Source organism: Citrus clementina, unplaced genomic scaffold (assembly GCF_000493195.1).
Source record: "Citrus clementina cultivar Clemenules unplaced genomic scaffold, Citrus_clementina_v1.0 scaffold_1, whole genome shotgun sequence".
NCBI classification, from domain to species: Eukaryota; Viridiplantae; Streptophyta; class Magnoliopsida; order Sapindales; family Rutaceae; genus Citrus; species Citrus x clementina.
In genome coordinates, this window is record NW_006263303.1 from 25,460,375 (window position 1) to 25,482,539 (window position 22,165).

At 34.9% G+C, this 22,165-nt stretch overlaps 3 protein-coding genes across 3 annotated transcripts; 1 reads left to right on the forward strand and 2 right to left on the reverse strand.

Annotated features, from left to right (window-relative positions):
* Positions 1-1,251: 1,251 nt before the first annotated feature.
* On the reverse strand, positions 1,252-2,809 carry LOC18055320 (protein BIG GRAIN 1-like B). The gene has a single exon (XM_006452960.2). It carries the CDS (start codon positions 2,647-2,649, stop codon positions 1,285-1,287), a length of 1,365 nt encoding a protein of 454 aa, XP_006453023.1. The 5' UTR covers positions 2,650-2,809; the 3' UTR covers positions 1,252-1,284.
* Positions 2,810-11,156: 8,347 nt separating this feature from the next.
* LOC18055736 (omega-amidase, chloroplastic) lies at positions 11,157-15,930 on the reverse strand. Its single transcript, XM_006452961.2, has 10 exons — positions 15,539-15,930; positions 15,313-15,429; positions 15,008-15,232; positions 14,595-14,688; positions 13,960-14,034; positions 13,216-13,294; positions 12,891-12,906; positions 11,878-11,958; positions 11,672-11,754; positions 11,157-11,565 (listed from the first exon to the last, which is right to left on the reverse strand). The coding sequence occupies exons 1-10, from the start codon at positions 15,788-15,790 to the stop codon at positions 11,487-11,489; spliced, it is 1,101 nt and encodes a 366-aa protein (XP_006453024.1). The 5' UTR covers positions 15,791-15,930; the 3' UTR covers positions 11,157-11,486.
* Positions 15,931-19,608: 3,678 nt separating this feature from the next.
* LOC18055737 lies at positions 19,609-21,384 on the forward strand. The gene is made up of 6 exons (XM_024192223.1): positions 19,609-20,021; positions 20,152-20,257; positions 20,477-20,664; positions 20,803-20,876; positions 21,009-21,158; positions 21,244-21,384. Exons 1-6 carry the CDS (start codon positions 19,616-19,618, stop codon positions 21,382-21,384), a joined length of 1,065 nt encoding a protein of 354 aa, XP_024047991.1. The 5' UTR covers positions 19,609-19,615.
* The last annotated feature ends 781 nt before the right edge of the window (positions 21,385-22,165 follow it).

Sequence of the window (22,165 nt, forward strand, 5' to 3'; positions counted from 1 at the left end):
CCTTATCATTGTTATACTTCAATTTTCAATCTAAATTTGCCCGAACGTCGCCCACCGCAATTATTTTTCTGTCACAAGGGAGAGATAGTTAATAAAGAAGGAAGGACATTTCTATCTTGCTGTAAACTAACCTCACATTCCATCACCTTTAACAATGACTCGCAAGTGTACATGTTTATTAGATTTCCATTGATTTTGGTGCAATAATTTGTGTAAGTTATTGGTCCGAGAAAGTTCCACTAACAAAAGAAAGGTAAAATGACACTTAAATTCTTAAAATTTAAGTCAATAGAAGATGTTTTTAGTGTTAATCAATCTCATTTATTATTAGGTGAAGGTAAGAATATATTTATGCACCATAAAATCTATGGTGATTAACGTACTATAATTATTATCTTTATCTCCATTTAAATATACGGAATTCACTAATACAAAGAGTTTTTATAACAACGAGAGTTTTGGCTATTTATTTGAATCATTTCCAAAGTGCTAGGGTTTAGCTATGATTGGAATAACAAGTTTGCAGTATTCCAGTTACTGAGATCTGTCAGAAAAAAAAAAAGGGACCTTCACCAATTGTGAGCAGAGCCTGAGCATGTCTCTAAACTCTACCTTTGAAATTGAAGAGCCTGAGAGCAAGTGGTTCATGTCAATAAAAATAGTAAAATTAAAGTAAATTATTAGAATGATGAGGATACCATTTTGGGAGAAGACTTGTTTGAGAGGGTTAGGCATCCAGAGCAGGCGTGTCCTCTTTTGGGTATGGCTCTTTGGTTTTTGGGACAAGAGAGAATAGTAGTGGCAATGTTGCCAACACATTGATTCAATTCAATTCAATTCAAGAAAGAAAAAGAGAAAAGAAAGCAAAAGCTCTCAACTTTCTCTATTCCCATGGGCGAAGATCTGGCTTTGCCTTTACCATCACTCCTCTCATTTTGCTTGTGATTACGATCTCGAATCTTTCATTTTCCCACCCCTCTCTCTCTCTCTCTCTTTTCTTCTTTTTTCTTCTCCTATCAATACTGTCAGTATCTCTCCAGTTTCTTGATAATCCATCGAGAGAATTAACGCATCCCCATTCAACTTGTCACTTTTTTCAGAAAATCCCATCCCATCATCGCTTTGTTCCTTTTTCGGCATTCACATTTTATAAGTCATAAAATATGACACAAAAATAAAATCTCAAAATTTTATCATCAACAATTTAGCACAACAAAACAAAACTTAAGCAATAATTTACAATAGCTTGGATTTTAGCTGTATCACATGACAAATTAATAAAAGTTACATTATCAAGCCATTAGCAATGGCACGATTGGTACCAACATGAGTGGTTTCATACACCGGAAGCTCTTCACAATACCTATCGTTTCCAATAACGTTAAGATGATCAAGCTCAAACAAATCCGAACTTGAACAACTGGCCGCATCATCATCATCATCATCATAATTAACACGAACATCTCGCATAATAACATCATTTTTCTTCTGATTTTGGTGGTAATCTTTCAAGAACTCTCGAGCCATTTCTCCGACACGCTCGACTTCGTTCTTTCTTGACGGTGATTTCCCAATTTTCCAAGCTGTAGCTACTGAAACCGACATTAAGCTTGTATTATCTTCCTCGTATAAGCATTTGTGACCGCATGGTCTGCAATCTTCGTCCACGATAACGCTAACTGGGTAAAACCTGACGCTTCTTTGAGCCCCATTGCGCAGTCTTTCCCTCGTAGAAGGCGAGCTTTTGCTTAAACATGATCTTGAGAACGAAGAAGCCGAAGAACAAGTTGATACCTGCCCTGACTTTGAGCCCCTCACAGCGTTCATGACATCATCATCATAACTTGCGTTCAGCGAGCTTGCTGAATTCTTTGTTTTCTTTGCGTTTCCTGCTGTGAAAAGCGAGTTAATGAAACTTGCGAGGCGACCACCGGGCGAAATGGGCTGCTTCACTTTCTTGAGATTGTTGTAAATTTTCAAGGCCCTTGATTTTGACTTTATGAGATCGGTGCCATCAAGCTGCTTTGGTGTGGCGGAATTGTAGTGACGATACTGATAATCATCAAACAAATGCAATTCTCTCTGTTCATAAAACAGAGCAGCCCTCTCTGTTCTCTCTGTTTTCTTTGCTTTCTCTGGCTGAGCCTGAGCTGCTGCTACGCTAGTCCTCACAGGCTTAGGCCTTCGGGGCTCAAAAAAAGAAGCTCCCGATCTCGAGCCGTACAATGAATCCGTATCAGACGATGAGAATCCACCGGAACTCGAATCTGATGAGCTCGAAGTGGAGCTAAAGAACATAACATCCTGATCATGGTCATGATCACGATGCAACCTCCTCTCGCAGTCATTCCAAACCTGCCTCTGTTTCGCGTTTGCCTTCTCGCCAACCTTCTTGTCCATCCACTTCTCGATCAAACAAGCCCGCTGAAGGCTTGACATTTGTTCTTCTTCAACTGGCTTGCTGCTTCTGCCCCTGCTTCTGCTCTGTCTGGTATTCATGGTTTCTCTGTAGAACTTCAAGTCTGGCGACTTTGCGACGCCGTCGTCGGTTGAACGGTAGATTTCATCGAGAAGACTCGAAGAGAAAGATGGGTTCTTTCGCTCTTGCATATATCTATCTTCTCTAAGCTTTTGCTCCCGCTTGTACATTGCTTTTTGTGACAAGTAAAACGTCTAACAAAATAAAAAAAAGAAAAAAGAAAAAACAAGCTAGAAGAGGAAGTTTATAGAGACTTTTAGGAACTGCAAAGGCTAAGAGCCTCTTAGCAATTGATGAAGAGATGGAGAGAGTAATGAGAGCAAAATTGCACGCTTTTGATTGAAGGTGAAGCGAAGGGTACAGAAGCTTAGAGGCTTTATAAAGCTCTTTCGTGCGCGTGCATGTGAATCAATGTATGTTCCATCCATCCTAATTGGAGCCAACGCCAGCTTGGCATCTGCTTACGTGGCATTATTTTTCACCCATCCTTTTTTTTTTTTCTTTTTCCAGATTACCCCCTGCTTAGACTTTCAAAATTGAATTTGGAGCCGTTGATCGTGTAGTATATCATACAGCATTAGCGTTTGCCTTTAAACTGTTAACGTGCCATACAGGTGGGTCCGTGTGTTGGTATTGGATGGTGATTTGTTTGATGGTATAGATTGGTAATCGTACATGGCTCCACACAGGATCATTATTATTAGATTTAAGTACATAACTTAAGTGTTTTTTTATTTTGAAAAAAAAGGGTACGTAACTTACACTCTTTTGAAGGAGGACAAAAAAAAAGCTGGACCTTTGAAGGTTTTAGCAAATATGGATGTGAACAGATGAACTGAATTTTCAGTGGAATTATTTATTAATTTTAAATGTGCTGGTGGACTGGTAAAGATAATTAGCCCGTTTGGGAGTGTGGTGAGGTAGCTGCGCTGTCAAAACCCAGCTACTAAGGTGTTTGGTAATACTTGTAGTTGGACTTTGGGCAAGTTTTTTTTCCTAACTTCTACTCCACAGCTGTAGCTTTTACTTCACAGCAGCTGCAGCTTAAAAGCTACAGCACCTCACTCCCAAACACACCCAATATGGAAAATTATAATTTATTAGGCATTATCAAATCTTCATATCAGAACATAGCAAGCACATTTTAATTTAATTTAATTTAATTTAATTTTCCATGAATGAATTTGGGTTTTGCTTGCTTAATGTGCATGTGTTTGTGTGTGTATGTATATGTATATATATTCTCTGCAGAAGTACGAAGCAGCTAGAAATGGAGGCAGTATCTTAATTAATAATTCCCTCGAACGAGAAGAAAAATAATTTTATAATTATAGAAGGTAGCTAGAAGGGGAAGGTTCGTTGTTGTTGGTTTATGATGATATCCCATGAGTTGGCATGGTCGTAATAAATTATTGAAAGGAACCATATATATAACACAAGGACAATTAATGTAATATATTTAGATAAATTAAACCAGTCATGGAATTATTTTACGTTTATATTTTCCCTCTTATTTATTTTGTATTTTTATGGTTGTTAGTAGGAGTTTGTAATCTTCATATAATTATTTTTGCCTACCTTGCATCTACGTATATTGTTTTTATATTGGTGAAGTACTAAATTATTTGCTTATTTATACACATTTATTCTTGGTAGGCATCTGGATTACGATTGCGGTGTTAGCAAAAGTAATGGTTTAAGATGAATTCTTCAATAATTGGATTCAACAGCGAGCATGGGAGCTAAAAAGCTTGGACGATTGTGCATTATACATGCAATTAGAGAGCACCCCACATGTATTTGTTGTAATTATTCAATCAGTGAGCCGCTTTAAGGATGTCAATCAAAGAGCAATACAGAAATATCATGAATCATCTTTTTTTTTTTTTTTTTTTTTTTGGGGGGGTTGAAGTGATTAGCTTTTTTTTTTTAATAATAATAATTTTGGTGCATTATATTCCCCATTAAACACGACAATAAATTAAAGCTTGCCAAAAATACGGATGCAGACGAAATGTTAGAGAATCTGCTTTACTGCGAGTTACAGGATTTTGTACTTCAAGCCTACGGGTCCCATTTTGCTTTGTCTAATCTTTTGAATTTGAAAGTAATAGAAGCTCTATTACCAAAAATGGGACAAATATGACAGTTAAAAAGGTTAAAAAAAACTAGTGGACGAAAGATGGGTTCTTTAATCATGAAATAATATCGATGATTTTGAGTTTTAACCATGGGTAATTACTAATTAATCGCAGGAGCCTCTAAAAGTTAACTTGTAATCATAAAAATTTTAACCCCAAGGAGCCTGTTTGTCCCATTTTGAGCTCTGAAATTAATAATGCTCCTCTTGCTTATTAAGACTTAACACGCCCTTAAGTTGATTTGAAGCCATAACGAAAGGATTTGTCTGCCACAATCTCAATCATTTTTTCAGTCTTATATGGTCAACTATAACTTTATGTCTCGCGAAATGATTTGCTAAGCATTTTGGGGGTCATCTTGCAAAGTCTCCCACTTCTCACAAAGAAAAATAATAAAAAAAATGATGTAGTTGGATGATTTAAAAGTATATGTAAACCATTTGTAAGAAATTGGACATGTAATTAGATAGTCAAAACTAGATAAGAAGTACACGTAATCAAATGTAAATTGAACGTTAAAAAATAAAAATTTATATAAGAAGAGGATCCCCCTTCATTCATTACGTCTGAGTTAAAGTTTGAAATATATTGTTACAAATATTTAAAGAGCGTAGGGATTTACAAAATGAAACTAAAGTGTCAAACTCAAAATTTATGATTTGTAAGTCGTACATTTATGAGTATCAATAATCTTTGTAACGAAAATGACCTGGCAAGTGTCAACACACATACATGACACATAACTCTGCAGCACGAGATGGTCCAAACTCCAAACTCCTAAATCGATCGATCCATGCATGGACCTTATTCGTAGCCATGTGCACGTGAGATGGAACCATTGAAATGTTGATGGAGGAATAAGCTATAAAGCTTTTTGTCACATGCAAGACCATTCATGTTTTCTGCAAAACCTGGCTAGCCATTTGCATCCATCTGTTTCTCTCCGCAACATTAATTAAAACAAGGAAAACAAAACAACATCATTAACTCGACAGAGAAAAAGATGGCACTTGGCAGTGGCCCGGATTAATTTATTAAACCCTAAATTACAGATTTAGCAAAGGATCTGCTTCCATAATCGTTGTCAAGATCACATGTTTTTCCGATTTTGGTTTGTTCTTGTTGATCCATCTAAAGACATAAGGGCATAAGCTATTATGCAGGCAACATTCTTAAACTCTTTTATGTGCCCTTGCTTGTAGATAAAGGAGAAGTTGAGGCAGAAAGGTCATTGATTCGGTCTGTTGAATTGGCTTCAACAGTGTCTTAAATCTTTAGCCATTTCGATTTAGGGTTAAAGTAAGGTGACATGCAAGGTGGCTTCCACCAGCAATTAGACAATGAAGTTGTGTAATATCCACATCTGATGCTTAGGGATCTGGGGCAGAGATTTAATATGTGGTAGGTCCCAAATCAAATTTGGTTCCCGTTGTATTGATACGCCCATGTATTTGGTCAAGATAATCGTATGCAGATTAAGCACTTTCCTGGAATAAAATCCAATGGCAAATTTTTGAGAAGTAAATATTTGGGGGTTTCAAGTGAGACCCACTGCCACTGCCTTCAGTTTTTGTTTCCCTGCTTCCTCTAATCTCTAAATCCCGTCATACATCCAATGCCATGTTATATTCTGAGTCTACAACAAAACGCTCCGTCTTTTGTTGGAAACTCAGCCGGCACTGTGTCTAATATACCATTAGAATTTGAGTTTTTTTTTTTTTTTATAGAGAATATGGTGCATTAAAAAAGAAGAAGAAGATAATTTCACCCTTTTCATATATTCAATATGACTCAAAAACTCAAAAAATTTACAACATCAATATACCCAAGAAAGTGAATTATTTAAAAAAAAAAGTATGGTTTAGAGATGTTCTCATATTTGTACTTTGTAATAGTCGTTGTATTTCTCATTTAATAGCAGTCGTATCCATTATATGATATGTTATAATGGTGTTAATTTTAGTTCAAAATAGTGTTTATTGTTTTAATTAGTCGAAAAAATCATCAGAATTAACATGCGCTTTGAAAGCAGAAATTATTTCAGTTATTGATATATTATGGTCATTCACTTAATTAATACACTTGTAATGGTATATGTTCTCATGAACTACGTTAAAATGTAAAAATTGAATGAATGCAAGCATAGAATGAAGTTGCTTTCTTGATTGTCGATGAGCTGTGATTCAAACTAAGTTGCCAATAAATAATTTTTGACATGCTACGGTCAGAATTGAAGTTCTGGATAAATTTAAAATGTCGTAAATTCAGTCTAAATAATTTTTATGGATCACCCTATGTTACGTTAAACGTAACGTACACACACTCATAGTAACAGTAACGAACCCCACCATTAAAATTGTTACTGTAAATGTGTGTATATTACGTTTAACATAACATAGCACTGGTCAATTTTCATATACTTGCTTATCTGGTAAACAAAAGAAGGCGACGGAGTACGGGCAGGTAAGTAGGTTTATGGTTACGGTCTTACGGAGGGCGAGGATCAATGTGAAGCGAATAGAAACAGCTCATACGATGCGATCACACGAGTAACCATGCGCGGCTGATCTCGCTCGCATCACGCGCGTGGGACCGCGGCTCGCACGTGAATGAATCACTGTTCAATACATACAATAAGACTCTGACACGTGCGGTGAGAGGGAGTGTGCTCTCTGCTCCTCTCTGTCCGTTCCCTTCGCTTTTGCCACACGCATACGTCACGCTCATTAATTCAGTTTCCTCTTTAGGAACATCTGATCCAATAGTATCTGACCACCTGTCGCAAAGTTTCTGTCACTGTTGCAGCTGAACTGATGTGATGCGCCTGTTTGATGATCAGCGTAGGCTAGTCTTTTGCCCCCAGATTCGGAATCGAAGTAGCCTTGTAACGACATCAAGATAGTAATTCCAATTTCCAAGATTAATGTTAGTGTTTCATGATTCTTGCTAAATTCGAGTTTTAATCGATTTATAAACTTTTAGTTTGGAATTTATATTACCAGTTAATTGGTAACGATTTTTTTTTTTAAATCGGCAATTCTCCTTTTAAATTATTCTTTAACATTAGGTGTCGACCGTCTCAAAATAAATTTGAACTTAATTTATATGAGTGCAGATATTTGGGTTCTGATAAAAAATAAAATAAATGAATGCAAGTACATTAAGAAAATATCTAAACACGGTGTTGGATCGTAAATTAAAAAATTGGAACATATAATTTTGTAATTTATAATGAATGCGACATATAAATGTCACATTGTTTTAAAATATTTTGTGTTAAGTGATTATTTATTTTATTATTTTATTTTTACGTAATAATAAGTTACAGAAACATGTTTTTAGGCAAATCACATCACTTATAATATTGTTTTTATTTTTTTTATAGAGTACAATTTTTATATTTTAAAAGCGTAGGTATAACACTATTAATAATTGAACAAGCAACATATTATGCATGTAGAAGCACATTTAATTATAATTTTCTCCTAGACAGAGGCAGATGTCCTTCCTTATTTTTGCTTACTCTGAAAGTTCACACTAAGAGGCCACTTAGAATTGTCTTTAAGAGGTTCAAATTTGATTTTCAAAAACTGAAAGCTAGTTTTGGTATTTGATAAATTTTTTAAAAATCACTTTTGGTAAAATCATCTTGTCCTACATTAGATTTTTTAAAAGTAGGAAAGATTAGCTTTTAAAATTTTAATTTTGACAATCAATTTTATAATTAATACAATTCTATATATATTCTCAAATATATTATAAAAATCCAAGATTATTCTTATTGAATTAAGAAATAAAAATTTTAACATAAAGAGATTATTATTATTGAAAAATATATTGAGATAACAAAATAAAAAATAAAATTATTAAAATAAAAATATTTTAGTTATCAATTTTTATATATACACAATAAAAAAAATATACATACATGGTAATAAATGGGCAAATAAATTTTATCCAACATGATGTCCATTTTATCTATTTATATTCTCACGACAATTTACTAATAAATTTACCATATGCATACGACTGTCTTCAAAACTTACAATACTTTTACACACAAATTTTACTAAGAATTTAATTGGTTCTCCTTAAAACTCATTATTTCTATAGCACAACTAACAGTAATTATTTTAAAAATTACAATATTATCAAATTGGGGCTAAGGACTAATTAACTATGTTAATTTTAAAAAAATCATAAATATTAAATTTGATCTCCATAAATTGCCAATTCCAATTACCTCCACTGAATTTGATATTTTCGTGACCCGTCCTTATCATTTGTCTCATCTTACCAGACAATTATTCGGAAATATTTTACTCGAAAAATTGTTAACCGTCGGTGAAATCAATACTCGACCGCTTCCACTCTCTGCGTCGTCTTGTATGTAATGTTTTTAGTCAAACGGCAAGAAGTTACGTCTCATGTTTCGATCATTAAATCATTTAATCACGACAAAATTAAGATAAATGCCAGAGGACCACGTATTGCTAATCAACAGGGAATTGACAATAACAAAACCCGCATTATTTGTGATTAAAACAACGTCAAAAATTTTCGTCCGATTAAACCTTCAATTGCTTCCTTGACGGGGCAAATCAACCAAAAATTGGAAAATAATTGTCTGGAGCAACTTCTTGAGCGTCCAATCACAGGGGAACATATCTGAAATGGGACCCAAATGTTGCCCCCTCAGCAGCGCACCACGTGATAATGCATGGCCGACACACCTGGTTGATCGATGCTAGCGTACATAAAGAAACCAGAGTCCGCTGGCCCTCCATCCGAAGATTTATCACGTGGATGAGACAGCCAATAAGAGCATTTGTGGTCCATCACGAATCGCCGTCCAGATGTGATCAGTCAGAGTCAGTGGAGTATCCAACGGTGGGCATCCACTACCCATTCAGAAGGAGACGTGGGGACTTTGTCGGGGGGATCCCGAGGAGAAGTTTTGGGTTGGCGATGACTGACTTGTGTGAATTCGTGATGAAGAAAGGAACAGTTCTCTTTTTCCCCAGCAACAAAGCCGATATTGTATGGGACTGAGCACCTCCCTCTTCTTTCTTTGAAGTTTGAATTACTTTGCGTATGGGGACTCTTTAGGCTGGGGTCTGCCTCCGCCTCTCTATATTATTTAGGGAAAAGGACATTCAATCCCCCAACGTTTAGGAAAAGGAATAAAAAATTCCTTAATATTTTAAAAAGGAATTATAATTCCATTTTCATTAATAAATATCATTTGTTTTAACAATAAGTTTATTTTTTAATTTTTAATTACTATTATACCCTTATAATAAATATAAATTAATATATTGATTTGAGACATGTCACAATTAATAATTTTTTTAAAACTAAAAATTGAGATACAATTACATTTTTGCCCAAATTATTTACTATAAATTATACATTTCTAATGATCAAACCTTTCATATGTGATTATTACTAATAAAACGAAATTTGATTAAACCCTTTTTCTTTGAGGAATCAAAACCATATTATTATTGTTACAAAGGTATAATTTATAGTAAATAATTTTGGCAAAAAAATAATTGTATCTCAATTTTAAGCTTTTAAAAAATTATTAATTGTGATATATCTCAAATTAATATATTAATTTTTTTATTATAATGGTATAATAGTAATTAAAAATTAAAAATAAATTTACTGTTAAAACAAACGGTGTTTGTTAACGGAAAGGGGGTTATAAGTCTTTTTTAAAACGTTGAGGAGTTTTTTGTCCCTTTTCTTAAACGATGGGGGGTTGAATGTCATTTTCCCTATTATTTATGTCGTTGCATGTATTAATTAATTTGCAGGTGTGGATGGGACACCCATGCACGTGAGCTTCATGACTTGGCTGCTGTCTTGGGGCCTCCATGGTCACGTGCGCTGCATGCCTCCTTCTATTACTCTCTCTCGCTCAAAAATAGTCTTACGACGATGATTGATGAGTGATTGATGGCTTCAATCTTGCTCTTTAATTATTACAGAGTTCTCAACGGGCACTGTCATGCCAGTTCCATTCCAAAGATGAGGACTACTTGTGTCGGGCTGTATCATGTCTCCTTACTTGAACTCCCAGTTTAGTATGCAGGTTGTGTTCAAGTATTTGGTAAACATTCTCGATTTTAATTTTTATTATCGGTATTAATTAACTTTGCTCCAATTTTTAAAAGCTGTAGTTTACCAAACGACCATTCATCCTTTTCTCATTTGATAGTTAGTTCTTTCATTTGCAGGCGTGACATTGTAGTTCTTTCTTTCATTGTGCTCTCTGTTGTCACTTTCAATAAACCTTTAATCCGTTTCATTTTGTGTACTTGTAATGCATAATACACACCGTAAATGTTGTGGACATCATCAACATATTATAGATAGATCTCTGTCTCAAAGTTCTGGGGAATGATCAAGTGTCGCGTTTGGGAAAATATATCTCCGCTGCTTTTATCTACAACAGAAAGACAAACACACATATCTCTTAATTGGATGTAGCGCAGGCATGCAAATTAACCATTTCAAGGGAGGCCAGATTTAATGTACTCTTAAGTCGTCCTCTTCTTGAATGCCAGTACCTTCTGATTGCATGTAGTAGGTAGTTGTAAAGGATATATAGCAGCCAACCATATGCAATGTCACTACACTACCCCACGCTAATACAGTTGTGCTTATCGGCATAGTTTGATCTGTGCTATTGGAAAAAAAATTGGAGAAAATACATGTTGACTGCTCTTTTAGAGTTTATTTCAATGGTCAAATTCGCATTGCCAAATCTAGATTCTCTAAAGGCCATGATGGTTTCATCATATTCATCGAGTCAAACTTCATGTAACATACAGATATTTTAATATTCTGCGCATGAATCACTGAGAGTTAAGCCTTTGAATGTCAACCAACTGGTAAAGATCACCTCGCCTTTGCTTTGATAATGGAAGGCTTGTCCTGGATTTTGAGTTGGCACTTGATTAGAGGGAGAATACAAATGAATAAGCATTTTACCAGATTTTTGTGCAACAGGACTATTTGATGGGTTGCAAAGTCACATCACCTTCTTAACTCAAGTATCGAATAATCAATCTCCGCTATTATTATGTCCTCAGCATGTTCAGTGGTAGCCAAAACTTCTCCAAACTGTCGTATTCATTTCTTTCAATCAGCACTTTTGCTCATAGAACTTACAGTGCAGAAGCTTGCCCAGTTTTCATGATAGCAAGAAAGAAACTGACAAAGCTGAAAAAGAAAGCATTCACTTACTGGTCCTACAAGAGTAGAGTGGCCCCAGGCCACATAGCCAGCTCCTTCATCTCGAGCAGGCGAACAAGTTGCCACGTACAACTGCCATTTTTCATTTAACAAGGAATGGAGTTCCCATGAGAACCACTCGTATGTATAGCACAGATGAACCCAATGTATTGACTGTTACATGGATGACTTAAAAGGAGAGGTTCAAATCTGTGATGCCTTGCTTGCAGATTACTTGTATTTTAATTAGGAGATGCAGTTGAAATATGCCTCTATACAAAATTTTAACATATCAAACACATTGAATCACTGTGTATATTGAAACCCTAGGAATTTCATTTTCACTTGGTAGTTTACATGTTTCAAATTTTGCAGCCGTCAAACTGCAAGCTGCATGCAGTAATGAACTGAAGCTCATTTAGTTTCTTCATAAATTTTCTGTCCAAAGAAAACCTATTAACTGAAAGGAATGAAGTTAAACCATAAGCACAACGATCCTATGTATTCATATATGTTTCTGTCAGAAGAAAACCTATACAACGAGTATGCTAAACAATAGGCAAGAGGAATCTATGTATGCATTGGAATATGAGTGGGCAGATGGATAAATGCATCGTAGGGCAATAATGTGCATTACATTGTAAGATAATACTTTCTCTAAGCTCAAGTCTTCCTTCAATGAGTTATTCTCAATTGTAAAACCCAAAATAACCATATTTTCCTGTCCCAGTGATAATGCCCCTTCCCCCCTTAGTCTAATAATTTATGTTGATATTTAAAGTCAAAACATTAACTGGTTTGATATTTAAAGTCAAAACATTAACTGGTTTATACTTTTCCTATCTCCCAGATAACACATTGATAGTTTTCTTTCCACTTTTCAAGAGGTGAAGTTTGGAAATTCAAATGTATAATTTTTCGGTGTCAACATGCTTCTCCTTAAATATAGTGATAAAAGAATCAAGGCACTCATTTTGAGATGTAGAACTAATCTAAAAGAAGACAAAAGGGCTGTGTGGAAGTACCTGATTATCTGTGGCCCTGCATAAGAAATAGCAAAGAAAAAATCAGTACAATGATATCAGCCATCATGTAAAGCAGAAAATAGCAAATACTACGGCAGTCTGAATTATTGAGAAAAAAGGATATTATTGAATCACCAAAGGCAGGGAAGTATAGGGTAAGGGGAAACACAGAGAGTTGAAGAGAAAAAAATATAAATCATAAATAGTCATCATATAATATGAAAAGAAAACTATCAGTCTTTGGGCGTTAATGGTACAATATCTGTATCTCATCCCTGCACAACTTATTAAGCAAAGTACGCCAATATCTAAAATACATTAGTACCTTGCCCTCTGCAATAACTCCCAATGCAATGGCCCAGTAGTCATGTTAAATGCCCCAGGATAGCATATCAAGTGAGCACCTGATGTCAAAATCTTAATGCTGTCATTGTCAGCAATCACGAACAGGACCCATCAATATGAAAATTTTAATACCAATTTGGTGTAATAGACCAGTGGAAAGGGCAATCAATTCGAAAACTGCCAAAAACATGGACCTCAATTGACAAAAAGGAATATATTAAACATGATCATGGCATGGGCATTACTCAATGCACATAAGATCTTGAAGAGATATTTGGTACGTTCCTAACCTTAGGCTTCAAAGTAACCATTCTTAATATTTGAAATTGTACAATAGAGCAATGGGAAGGGTTCCAATGTGAAAGCTTTTGACATCTTTATTCATGCCATAAGAACAACTGATTTTTTTATTTTCAGTAGATAATAATGTAGATAGACTGACAAGGGTTTAAACCAAGATATCACTTCAGATATGTAATGTAAATTTCTGAAGGACTCTGGTGGCTGAACTACTATAGCTGTAAATATGGCTTTGCCGATTTACATCGAATATATTACTGAAGAAATCTCATGTCTAGGATTATAATGTAGATACCTAAAAGTTGATATTATTACTGAAAGATGTTAGAATGCTGCTGGAATTAATGTTTAGTCAAAGCAGGCAATATCCACAGAGAGAATACTAAATTTAATTACTTCACTGGTCAATGGAAATAAAACAAACCTCTTGCTCCATATATCATTGCCAGTTCCTGAAACCGAATATCATAACAAATACCTATTCCAATACGCCCAACATCTGCACGAACCAGTCATGGTTAAACTTCCAACAGACGGAGAAAATCAATAGATGCCTTTTTGTCAGATGGTCGAATAGAGGTCGAGAAAACAGAATACAGTATTGGGCTGGTGTAATAGCGTAAGAAGAACAAAATAATAAGCAGAATTACTGCTGGATATAAAAAATAAAAACTTGATGAGTTGATAGCTAATAACAATTTAGCACTGGCCTTATTTTCACACTTTTAGGAGTAAAAACATGTCTAAACTACAAATGCATTTTCTGGTAGATATAGCAAATGGGGCTCTACAGTATGAAACCATCCAGAAGCCATTATGTAATTTAAACAGTCAAGCTATCAAGCTAAAAAGCCCATGTGGAAAGTAAAAGAACCATTCTAGATGTCTCATTAATTGGATTCAAGAAATAGAAGCATCGTAAGATTTTTGACAACAAAAATTTGAATAAATCATAGAAAACATACAAATAAGATATATACAAGCCTCTGCTATCACGCCTAGAGATGAATAATTTGGGAAAAGGAAATAAGTCGTTATAAAACAAAAGGAACATCAAACCTGTGTCCACAATGGTTGGTGTCTCCCCTGCTGTAAGGGACTTTGATTCTATAAAGGTAATCTTCCCGGGAATGTCAATATCAAAAAGGTGTATCTGTGCATACACAAGGGTGTCAGAAATTATGGATCTGCAACAAAGAGGCATCACATGCCTCAAAGTGGGAGCCATGATCCTAATCAATACAAACAGGCAAACTTGGAGAGAGAACTTCCTAAGCGATAAAAAAGACATAGGAGATCATCAATACCATCAACCACTATCCTATTATATTAAATATCCGATTTGAATAGAACAATAAAGAAACAATACAGGGGTTTCGAACAAAAGATCAGTCAGATGCATAGTTCCAGATAGCAAGATAAGCTTAACTCTACAAGAAGACATGGCATTCAAGGTAAGACTGAAAAACTACCTTCCGGTGCTTAGCTATCAGTTTTCCATCAGAACCAAAGACGCAGCAAGTATTGTACAATCGATCCCCAGAACGTTCGGGAATAGAGCCGCCAACTATAGTGATCTTCAGAAGACGAGCAACTTCAGAAAGCATGGCGGTGGAAGGAGATGCATCACCACCAGCATCAATGTCTTCGGCATAAACTGGGAAGCTGTCATTCGAATAGGGACTGTTCCAAATCTCCTGTAATAAAATAATAAAATCTTAATTTGAAGTCAAACAATCATAGCGCTGGCATGCATAGAAGAGTTTGGGAAACAGACAGGCAAAATAATGAGCTTGGCGCCTTTCTCAGCCGCCTCCTCAATGGCTCTACGAGCATGAGCGATGTTCCTTTCTTTGTCAGCCGTTACTGACAATTGGCAAAGCCCAACCTTAAACTGAACAAAATAAATAAACAAATAAATAAATAAATGAAAAAACAAGCGCAACAACAGAATACAAATAGCAGTAATCGAGATTCAAGAAATAAGCAAAATGGGAAATTGCCTTGGTGACGGGGGGAGTGGGCAAGGGAAGGGCGGGTGGGGCCCTGGCTTGTTCGGGCTTGAAAGAGGAAGCCATGATTGGATTTGGATTTGGATTTGACGAGTGTGTGCGGATGAGAGGAGGAGATTGGAAGACGGGTTTAGCCTTTCCTCGAAATATGGAACGAGAGAGAGGGGAGTACAAGTGATTGCGTCTGAGATTGAGATTGAGATTTAGATGAATCTTAGAAGTGATTGCTACTGCTGACTTCATTTCACTTTCTTCCCTGTTATTTTTTACTCTATTCAAAGCTCAATTCCACGGCATCAGAACACTCGATTTTGGATCCATTTTCACGAGCCAATTGCGCCCGGTACACCTCCATACTTCAAAAATTATCTCAATACCCTAAAATCTGTTTTTGCCAAAATTTTCATCGATACCCTTTAAAAACTGATAGGAAATTACTAAGCTATCCTCATTTTAAAACATTTCAACTCAACGGACAATACATCTCCCTTCTCTACTGAAGCAAACAAACACTCATCTACTGCAATTCCCTCCATTATCAAACTCAAACAAACAAACACTGCAATTCCCTCACCGACATCACCTCTGTAATTCCCTCACCGGCATCACCTCTACCGAAACAAACATTCATTCTCCATACATGGTAAATCGAACTTCAACACGAGCAAACTAAGCCTGAGAAGGGGAAGCTACCACAACTGAGAAAGTGAAGCATAGTTCGTCACTACATAATCGCCGGAGAGAGTTGATCATTTATTGTAAAATTGTCAGAATATAACTAGTTGAGACAAGTAATTCCGTGTAATTAGTTTTCTTGTTAATATTCAAGGGAAAAAAACAAAAAGTTAGGGTTTTATATTAAAAAAACAGATTAATTAGTTGTGGGTCTCTCATAACATGTTCGAAAACAAATTTCTAGTTGTTTTGCTGCATGCAAATTGTGAAAAATTAATGGATTGTGCTGATTATAATTTTGTTATGTAACATAAGATTTGGTCGTGTAAGGTTATGTAAGATTCAAGGTTGTGTATTACACGACCTTCATGTATTGCACGATTACACGACCTTCATGTATTGCACGATTACACGACCTTCATGTATTGCACGTTTACACGACCTTCATGTATTGCATGTTTATACGACCTTCATGTATTATACAATTACACGATCTTCTTGTATTACACAATTACACGACCTTTAATTCCACATTTTGTTTCTTGTCAATAGAATCTACACATTACATTTAGTTTAATTAGGCTCACAATAAATTAGAATGGTGCATATACCTTTACCTTGTGAAATGTCATTAGTTAGAGAGATTCTTAATTTCCAATTATAAGCCATGGTAAGTCATGATATGTCTAGTTATGAGTGGAAATATTTTATCACTGCGAATGGTGTTCTTATGTGTATAACATTACATTAATTTCCTATAGTTGATTTTTTTTTTCTTAATTGATTTCATGGATTAATTATATGCAGACATTCCTCATGTATGCTTGTATGCTTGGCCAAATGAAGAAAGCACTTTGAAGATTAAAAAAAAAAAAAACTTTTTAAATGGTTGTAATATGTTTAATTGCGACTTTAAAATTACACGAATTTTTCCATTAATCATTAGATTAATTTAGTTCTTTAAAGACTTAATTTGTGCTAAGAATTTATATTTGTTGCTATGCAGAAAATGTCAACGAAAATTATTAAAAAAAAGAAGTGAAATTAAATTGGAATCTAAAAAAATTCCACATCATCATTGGTTTGAATTGTAACGGGTGGCATAGGATCAGATGTCTTAAGTTTGAACTTCATTGTGATTTCGAATTCCAAAGTATCTATATCAATAACTTCAGTTATCTTCTCCACCAATTCGGCATATGTTGTCGATCGTGGTATCATTATCCCTTTAGCCTTTGAACCTTTGAACTTATACTCGTCATTTTGCTCAATCCATTCACCATTGAAGAGAATAGGCACACGTACCAAAACCATATCTGATGATACAATAAAAACAATAATATTAAATTTCATATACAATTAACTACACAACTATATTACTTACACGACTTACACGACTATATTACTTACACGACTTACACGACTATATTTCTTACACGACCTACACGACTATATTTCTTACATGACCTACACGACTTACACGACTATATTACTTACATGACCTACATGACTAATTTTATGACGTACACGGTATCAAAAGAATGCACGACTCGAAACATTTTCGCCATAAATAAGTTATATTGCTGAAAAAAATAATTAAACAACCTACATTGCATATATTTCTACGTATAAGAAAAAATGGTGAAAATAAAACATTGTAATGTGAGGAAAATTTCTAAATTTTCCTAAAAATTAAAAAATTTAAAACCCAACAACATTAACATACCTTATTGGGTTGTTTAATAAGCAATGCACCTTTAAAGAAAGAGTGGGTGTTAAAGAAATGAATACATAATTGTATTTGTGTAAGAAGTTATGAGAGATTTTGAGAGATTCTAAGAGATTTTGAAAGAATCGGCAGCAAAAATAGATTTGGGTGAAAGAAATGAGGAAAGAAATATGAAGACAATTCATTGAGTGAGTTTGATGCATTCATTAAGGGTATTTCCGACTTTGCTCACATTTGTTAGGGTATCCATGAAAACCAAAAAGGGAGGAGGTATTTAAATAATTTTGAAACTATTAAAGGGTATTTAATTAAAAACCCCCATTTTCACTGACGAGCTATTTTTCCTCTTTTTTTTTTTTTTTTTTTTTCCAATTCATGCCATGCGAAACGACGTCACTTCATTTAACGTTTATTTCTCATTATTGTTTTTCCATAAAACTTTCTAGTCTTTCCATTTCTCCATTTACTTTAACTCTTTTTTTTTTTTTTTTTTTAACAAAGTTAAGAATGTTCAAATTCATATGATTTCACCATGCCATAGTTCGACTAGCTGTAAAAGTATTTTATGTCTGCGTCATTCGAATCCAAAAACTAATGAGAAACGAAGGATTAACAGTATTCAATAAATAAATTTTTTCATCCTTATTAAAAAAATTTGATTTTAATTATTATCCGCCTTTCATTTTTATCAACATCGAAAAGGCGAATAATTTTCAAAAATCTTAATATGCAAAGTCATGATTCAGAAGTATGCTTATTAATATTGAATTGTTTTAGAGAAAAAAAAAAGAAAAAGAAAAAGAAAAAGTGCCTTCCATTACAAAAAATTTAAGCTGTAATAAATGAGTTTACACTATTCTGTAATAAATGAGTGTACAAATATTATAGAGAATAGACATTTTCTTTTTCAAAGTTGGTATGGTGAAAATTAATATCTTTTTTTTAAATATCTAAATATAGATTAAGTCTTTTTTTTTTTTAATTTTATGTGTATAATCATGGATATATTTAAGTCATTCTCAACTCAAATATATGTGCCAATTGATTAGCCAAGCGACTAAACATAATAGAATCAAAATATGTAAGTGTAGTAAAACTTTTGAGAAAAAGAAAATTTGTAATATAATATTAAAAAATGCCTACTAGAATTAAATTATTTTTCTCCTTGCTGGGGAATAATTTCCAAAAAAAAAAAGTCTTTTTTATTTTAATTATTAATAAAATGTCTTAGAAATACATTATTTAATATTAATTCCAAAATGGTTACTTGGAGACGGCCTAACGTTCTATGGCGCACGGTACGTCGGTACCCAATGGCCAATTCTCTGGTTCATTGAGAATCCGCGCACCCAACCCTGCATTCTGATTTGTCAGTTGATATTTAATTTAGTGTGTGGGTTCCTTAAGAAGGAATTCACAGTACCGAATTACCCCCATAAATTTTTTCAAAAACTTAACCGTCTCTGTCTAAAAACGGTCTCTTAACTGCCTCTCGCGCCTTCCCTGTTTTGTCACACACCTCTTAAACTTTCACAATTCCAATTCTTACTACCCACTTAATCCCAAAAGCACTCGTGGCGGCGCTTCAAAAATCACGCGCCGCCACCACTACCTTAAAGAAGTAGCACCACCGAATGATCTTCTGAACACAAAGTCAGTTTTGCATGGCGGATCCTAGGGCCATTGTGCCGTACCATGACCCACATGATAACTCTTACACAGAAGACATTTTCAATTTCATCAACAACCCAAATCCTACATTTGCAGATTTATCATTGTTCGAGGAACCTTCTTCGATTCCGCATTCAACTAATAATCCTCAATCTGGTGGTATAATCACGGATGCCGGTGACCCTTTTGATGATCCACTCTTTTGGGATATTGGTAATAATTGCAATGCTGGGAGTTTTCAAGCGGGTCCTTCAGGAAATCAAGCAGAAATGAGTGACCGAGGAACGCCAGCGATTGAAAATGCAGCAAATATGAAGGCATTTCCAAGATGGCCAGTGCCACCGGAGCCATATTTGTGTAGTTGTTGCCTGGTGCTCAGAGAAATCATTCATACTAATGGTACTTTTTCTTTTATCGATCTTTTAGCTTTTGTAGTCTGTTAGGATTCTCTAATTGTTGGGTGGTTTAGTTTTATAATTTTTTGACTCTGTGTAAAGTAGTGTTACTTGATTTTGATGGTATACTATAGGCCATGGCACAACAAAACTTGAGATTCATGGAAGACTTGGTTTAATCTGTCATGCTATTCTTGAGATTCGACAATGTACCAATGCGAGTCAGCATTACATGATCGAGTGAGTTAAATTTCTGTTTCCCACTTTGTTAAGTTTAATTCCCTAATTTAGTTTTGGTCCAAAAATTTTTTTAAAAAAAATCCAATTTGTTTTTATTAATTTCACCATTTAAATTAATTTTCTGTACTTGTGTGTTCTGTCCAGTCTTTATTTAATCCTCTGTTATCATTCTGTTTTGTTCAAACAATGCATTGTTAAGTAGTTTTTCTCTTTGATCAGTTTTTGCAAGAAAAGCATAGAGAATGTGAAGGAATATCTGGTTCAATATTGTGAAGATCGAAAGCAAGCAGGGTTTATGATGTTGCCGGACCCACTCTCAGATTTCTATGAAGCCGTTTGTGTGGGGTTGGACTTGGATGATAATCTAACCACAGATGATTATTCTCAGCCTCCAATGACAAATTCAGGTTGGTTTAATTCACTTTTCTTGTTATCATTAGTTAATTGATGCACGCTTCAGTTGATTTATCTATGATCAATTCATCAGTAACTTTTCAATGTTACTTGTCATTAGAAGTGTTGGATTAATGATCAATTTTCTGCAGGAGAAAATGAAATGCATCAACCAGATATGGAGAATGAAGCAGAGAGGACTACAAGGACTTCTCTTTCGGCGCAGGTGATAGATTTTCTCTTCAGCATCTAACTTAACAATTAATATCGAATTGTATCTTTCTGCTCCTTTTTGTCATTTACATTGTATTATCATCTTTAACCCAGTATTATTTTGTTGTGCTGGGGATTAGTGCAGAGGGAGAGAACAGGAAAGTTGACATTGAGAGACTTGATGATTTATTTTCATCTCCCCATTGAGGAGGCAGCCAGGAGGATGAAATTATGCCCTACTGTGGTGAAGAAGATATGCCGCAGAGATGGTTTGCATAGATGGCCCCATAGAAAGGTCTGACTTAATCCCTTTCAATCTGCGTACTTCTTTCTTTGATACTCATTATGTTATCGAAATTGTGTTCTTTTGGTCTGTGCAGATAAAAAGCATACAGAGGAGGATGTCGGTTGCATCAGGCAGATTGCGATCAAATGATGCAGAAGAGAGGGCAAATGCTCAAATAGAAATCCAGAGACTTCAAGAAGAAATGGCTGCTGCATGTGCTGGACTCACTAGATGACTTAGGAACATAATGTTAAAGAGTATATAATGAGGAGTTAGGTATCTAGTTTTTCATATTCCAATTTTTTTATACACATTCTCTAATGCTAAGGATCACCAGCTGAAAGAAACCAAAGAACGAAGTAGGCTGATTACAATTATTATTTTTGGCGGAAAGACAGAGTAAAAAAAACAAATTGTTACATTTGTATATTATATATTGATTCTGGTGAGTAGAGAGAGGGAAGACATGTTGAAATTACGTCAGCAGTAGCCTTGCTTGACAAATATCACTTAGTGCACTACAACGTTCTATTAGAAATGACCAGGCATGTTCGAACAAGAAGTGAGATGCATTTTTGTTTAATTAGTGTATTGTAATCATATTTTGCCTTGCTTATCACCATACCATGTGATGTGAATGAAGACAGATTTTAACAGATGGAACCAAAATTTGAATAAAAACATACAGAAGAGGAGAAGAATGCTTTTGTCAGCCGGCATTGTGTTTTCTTACCATTGGTTAAGCCAAATAATTACACACAATAGCATTGGGAAATCCCTCAAAGGGATCTGATATAGAGTCCTCAAAATTTACGTTCTTGGACTTTCCTTTTCGTACAACGATTTCTCGGTTTCAAGACCTCTTTGAAATCTATCCTTCTTCAATATAAGCTCATTAGATTCCGTGGAATAGCACAGCTGCATTCTCAGGAAAAAGAATATGAGCAGTGTTCGGACACTGGTTTGTGTAAAGCAGGTGAAGCAAGAGGCACCGGAAGAATGGGATGAAAGTATGC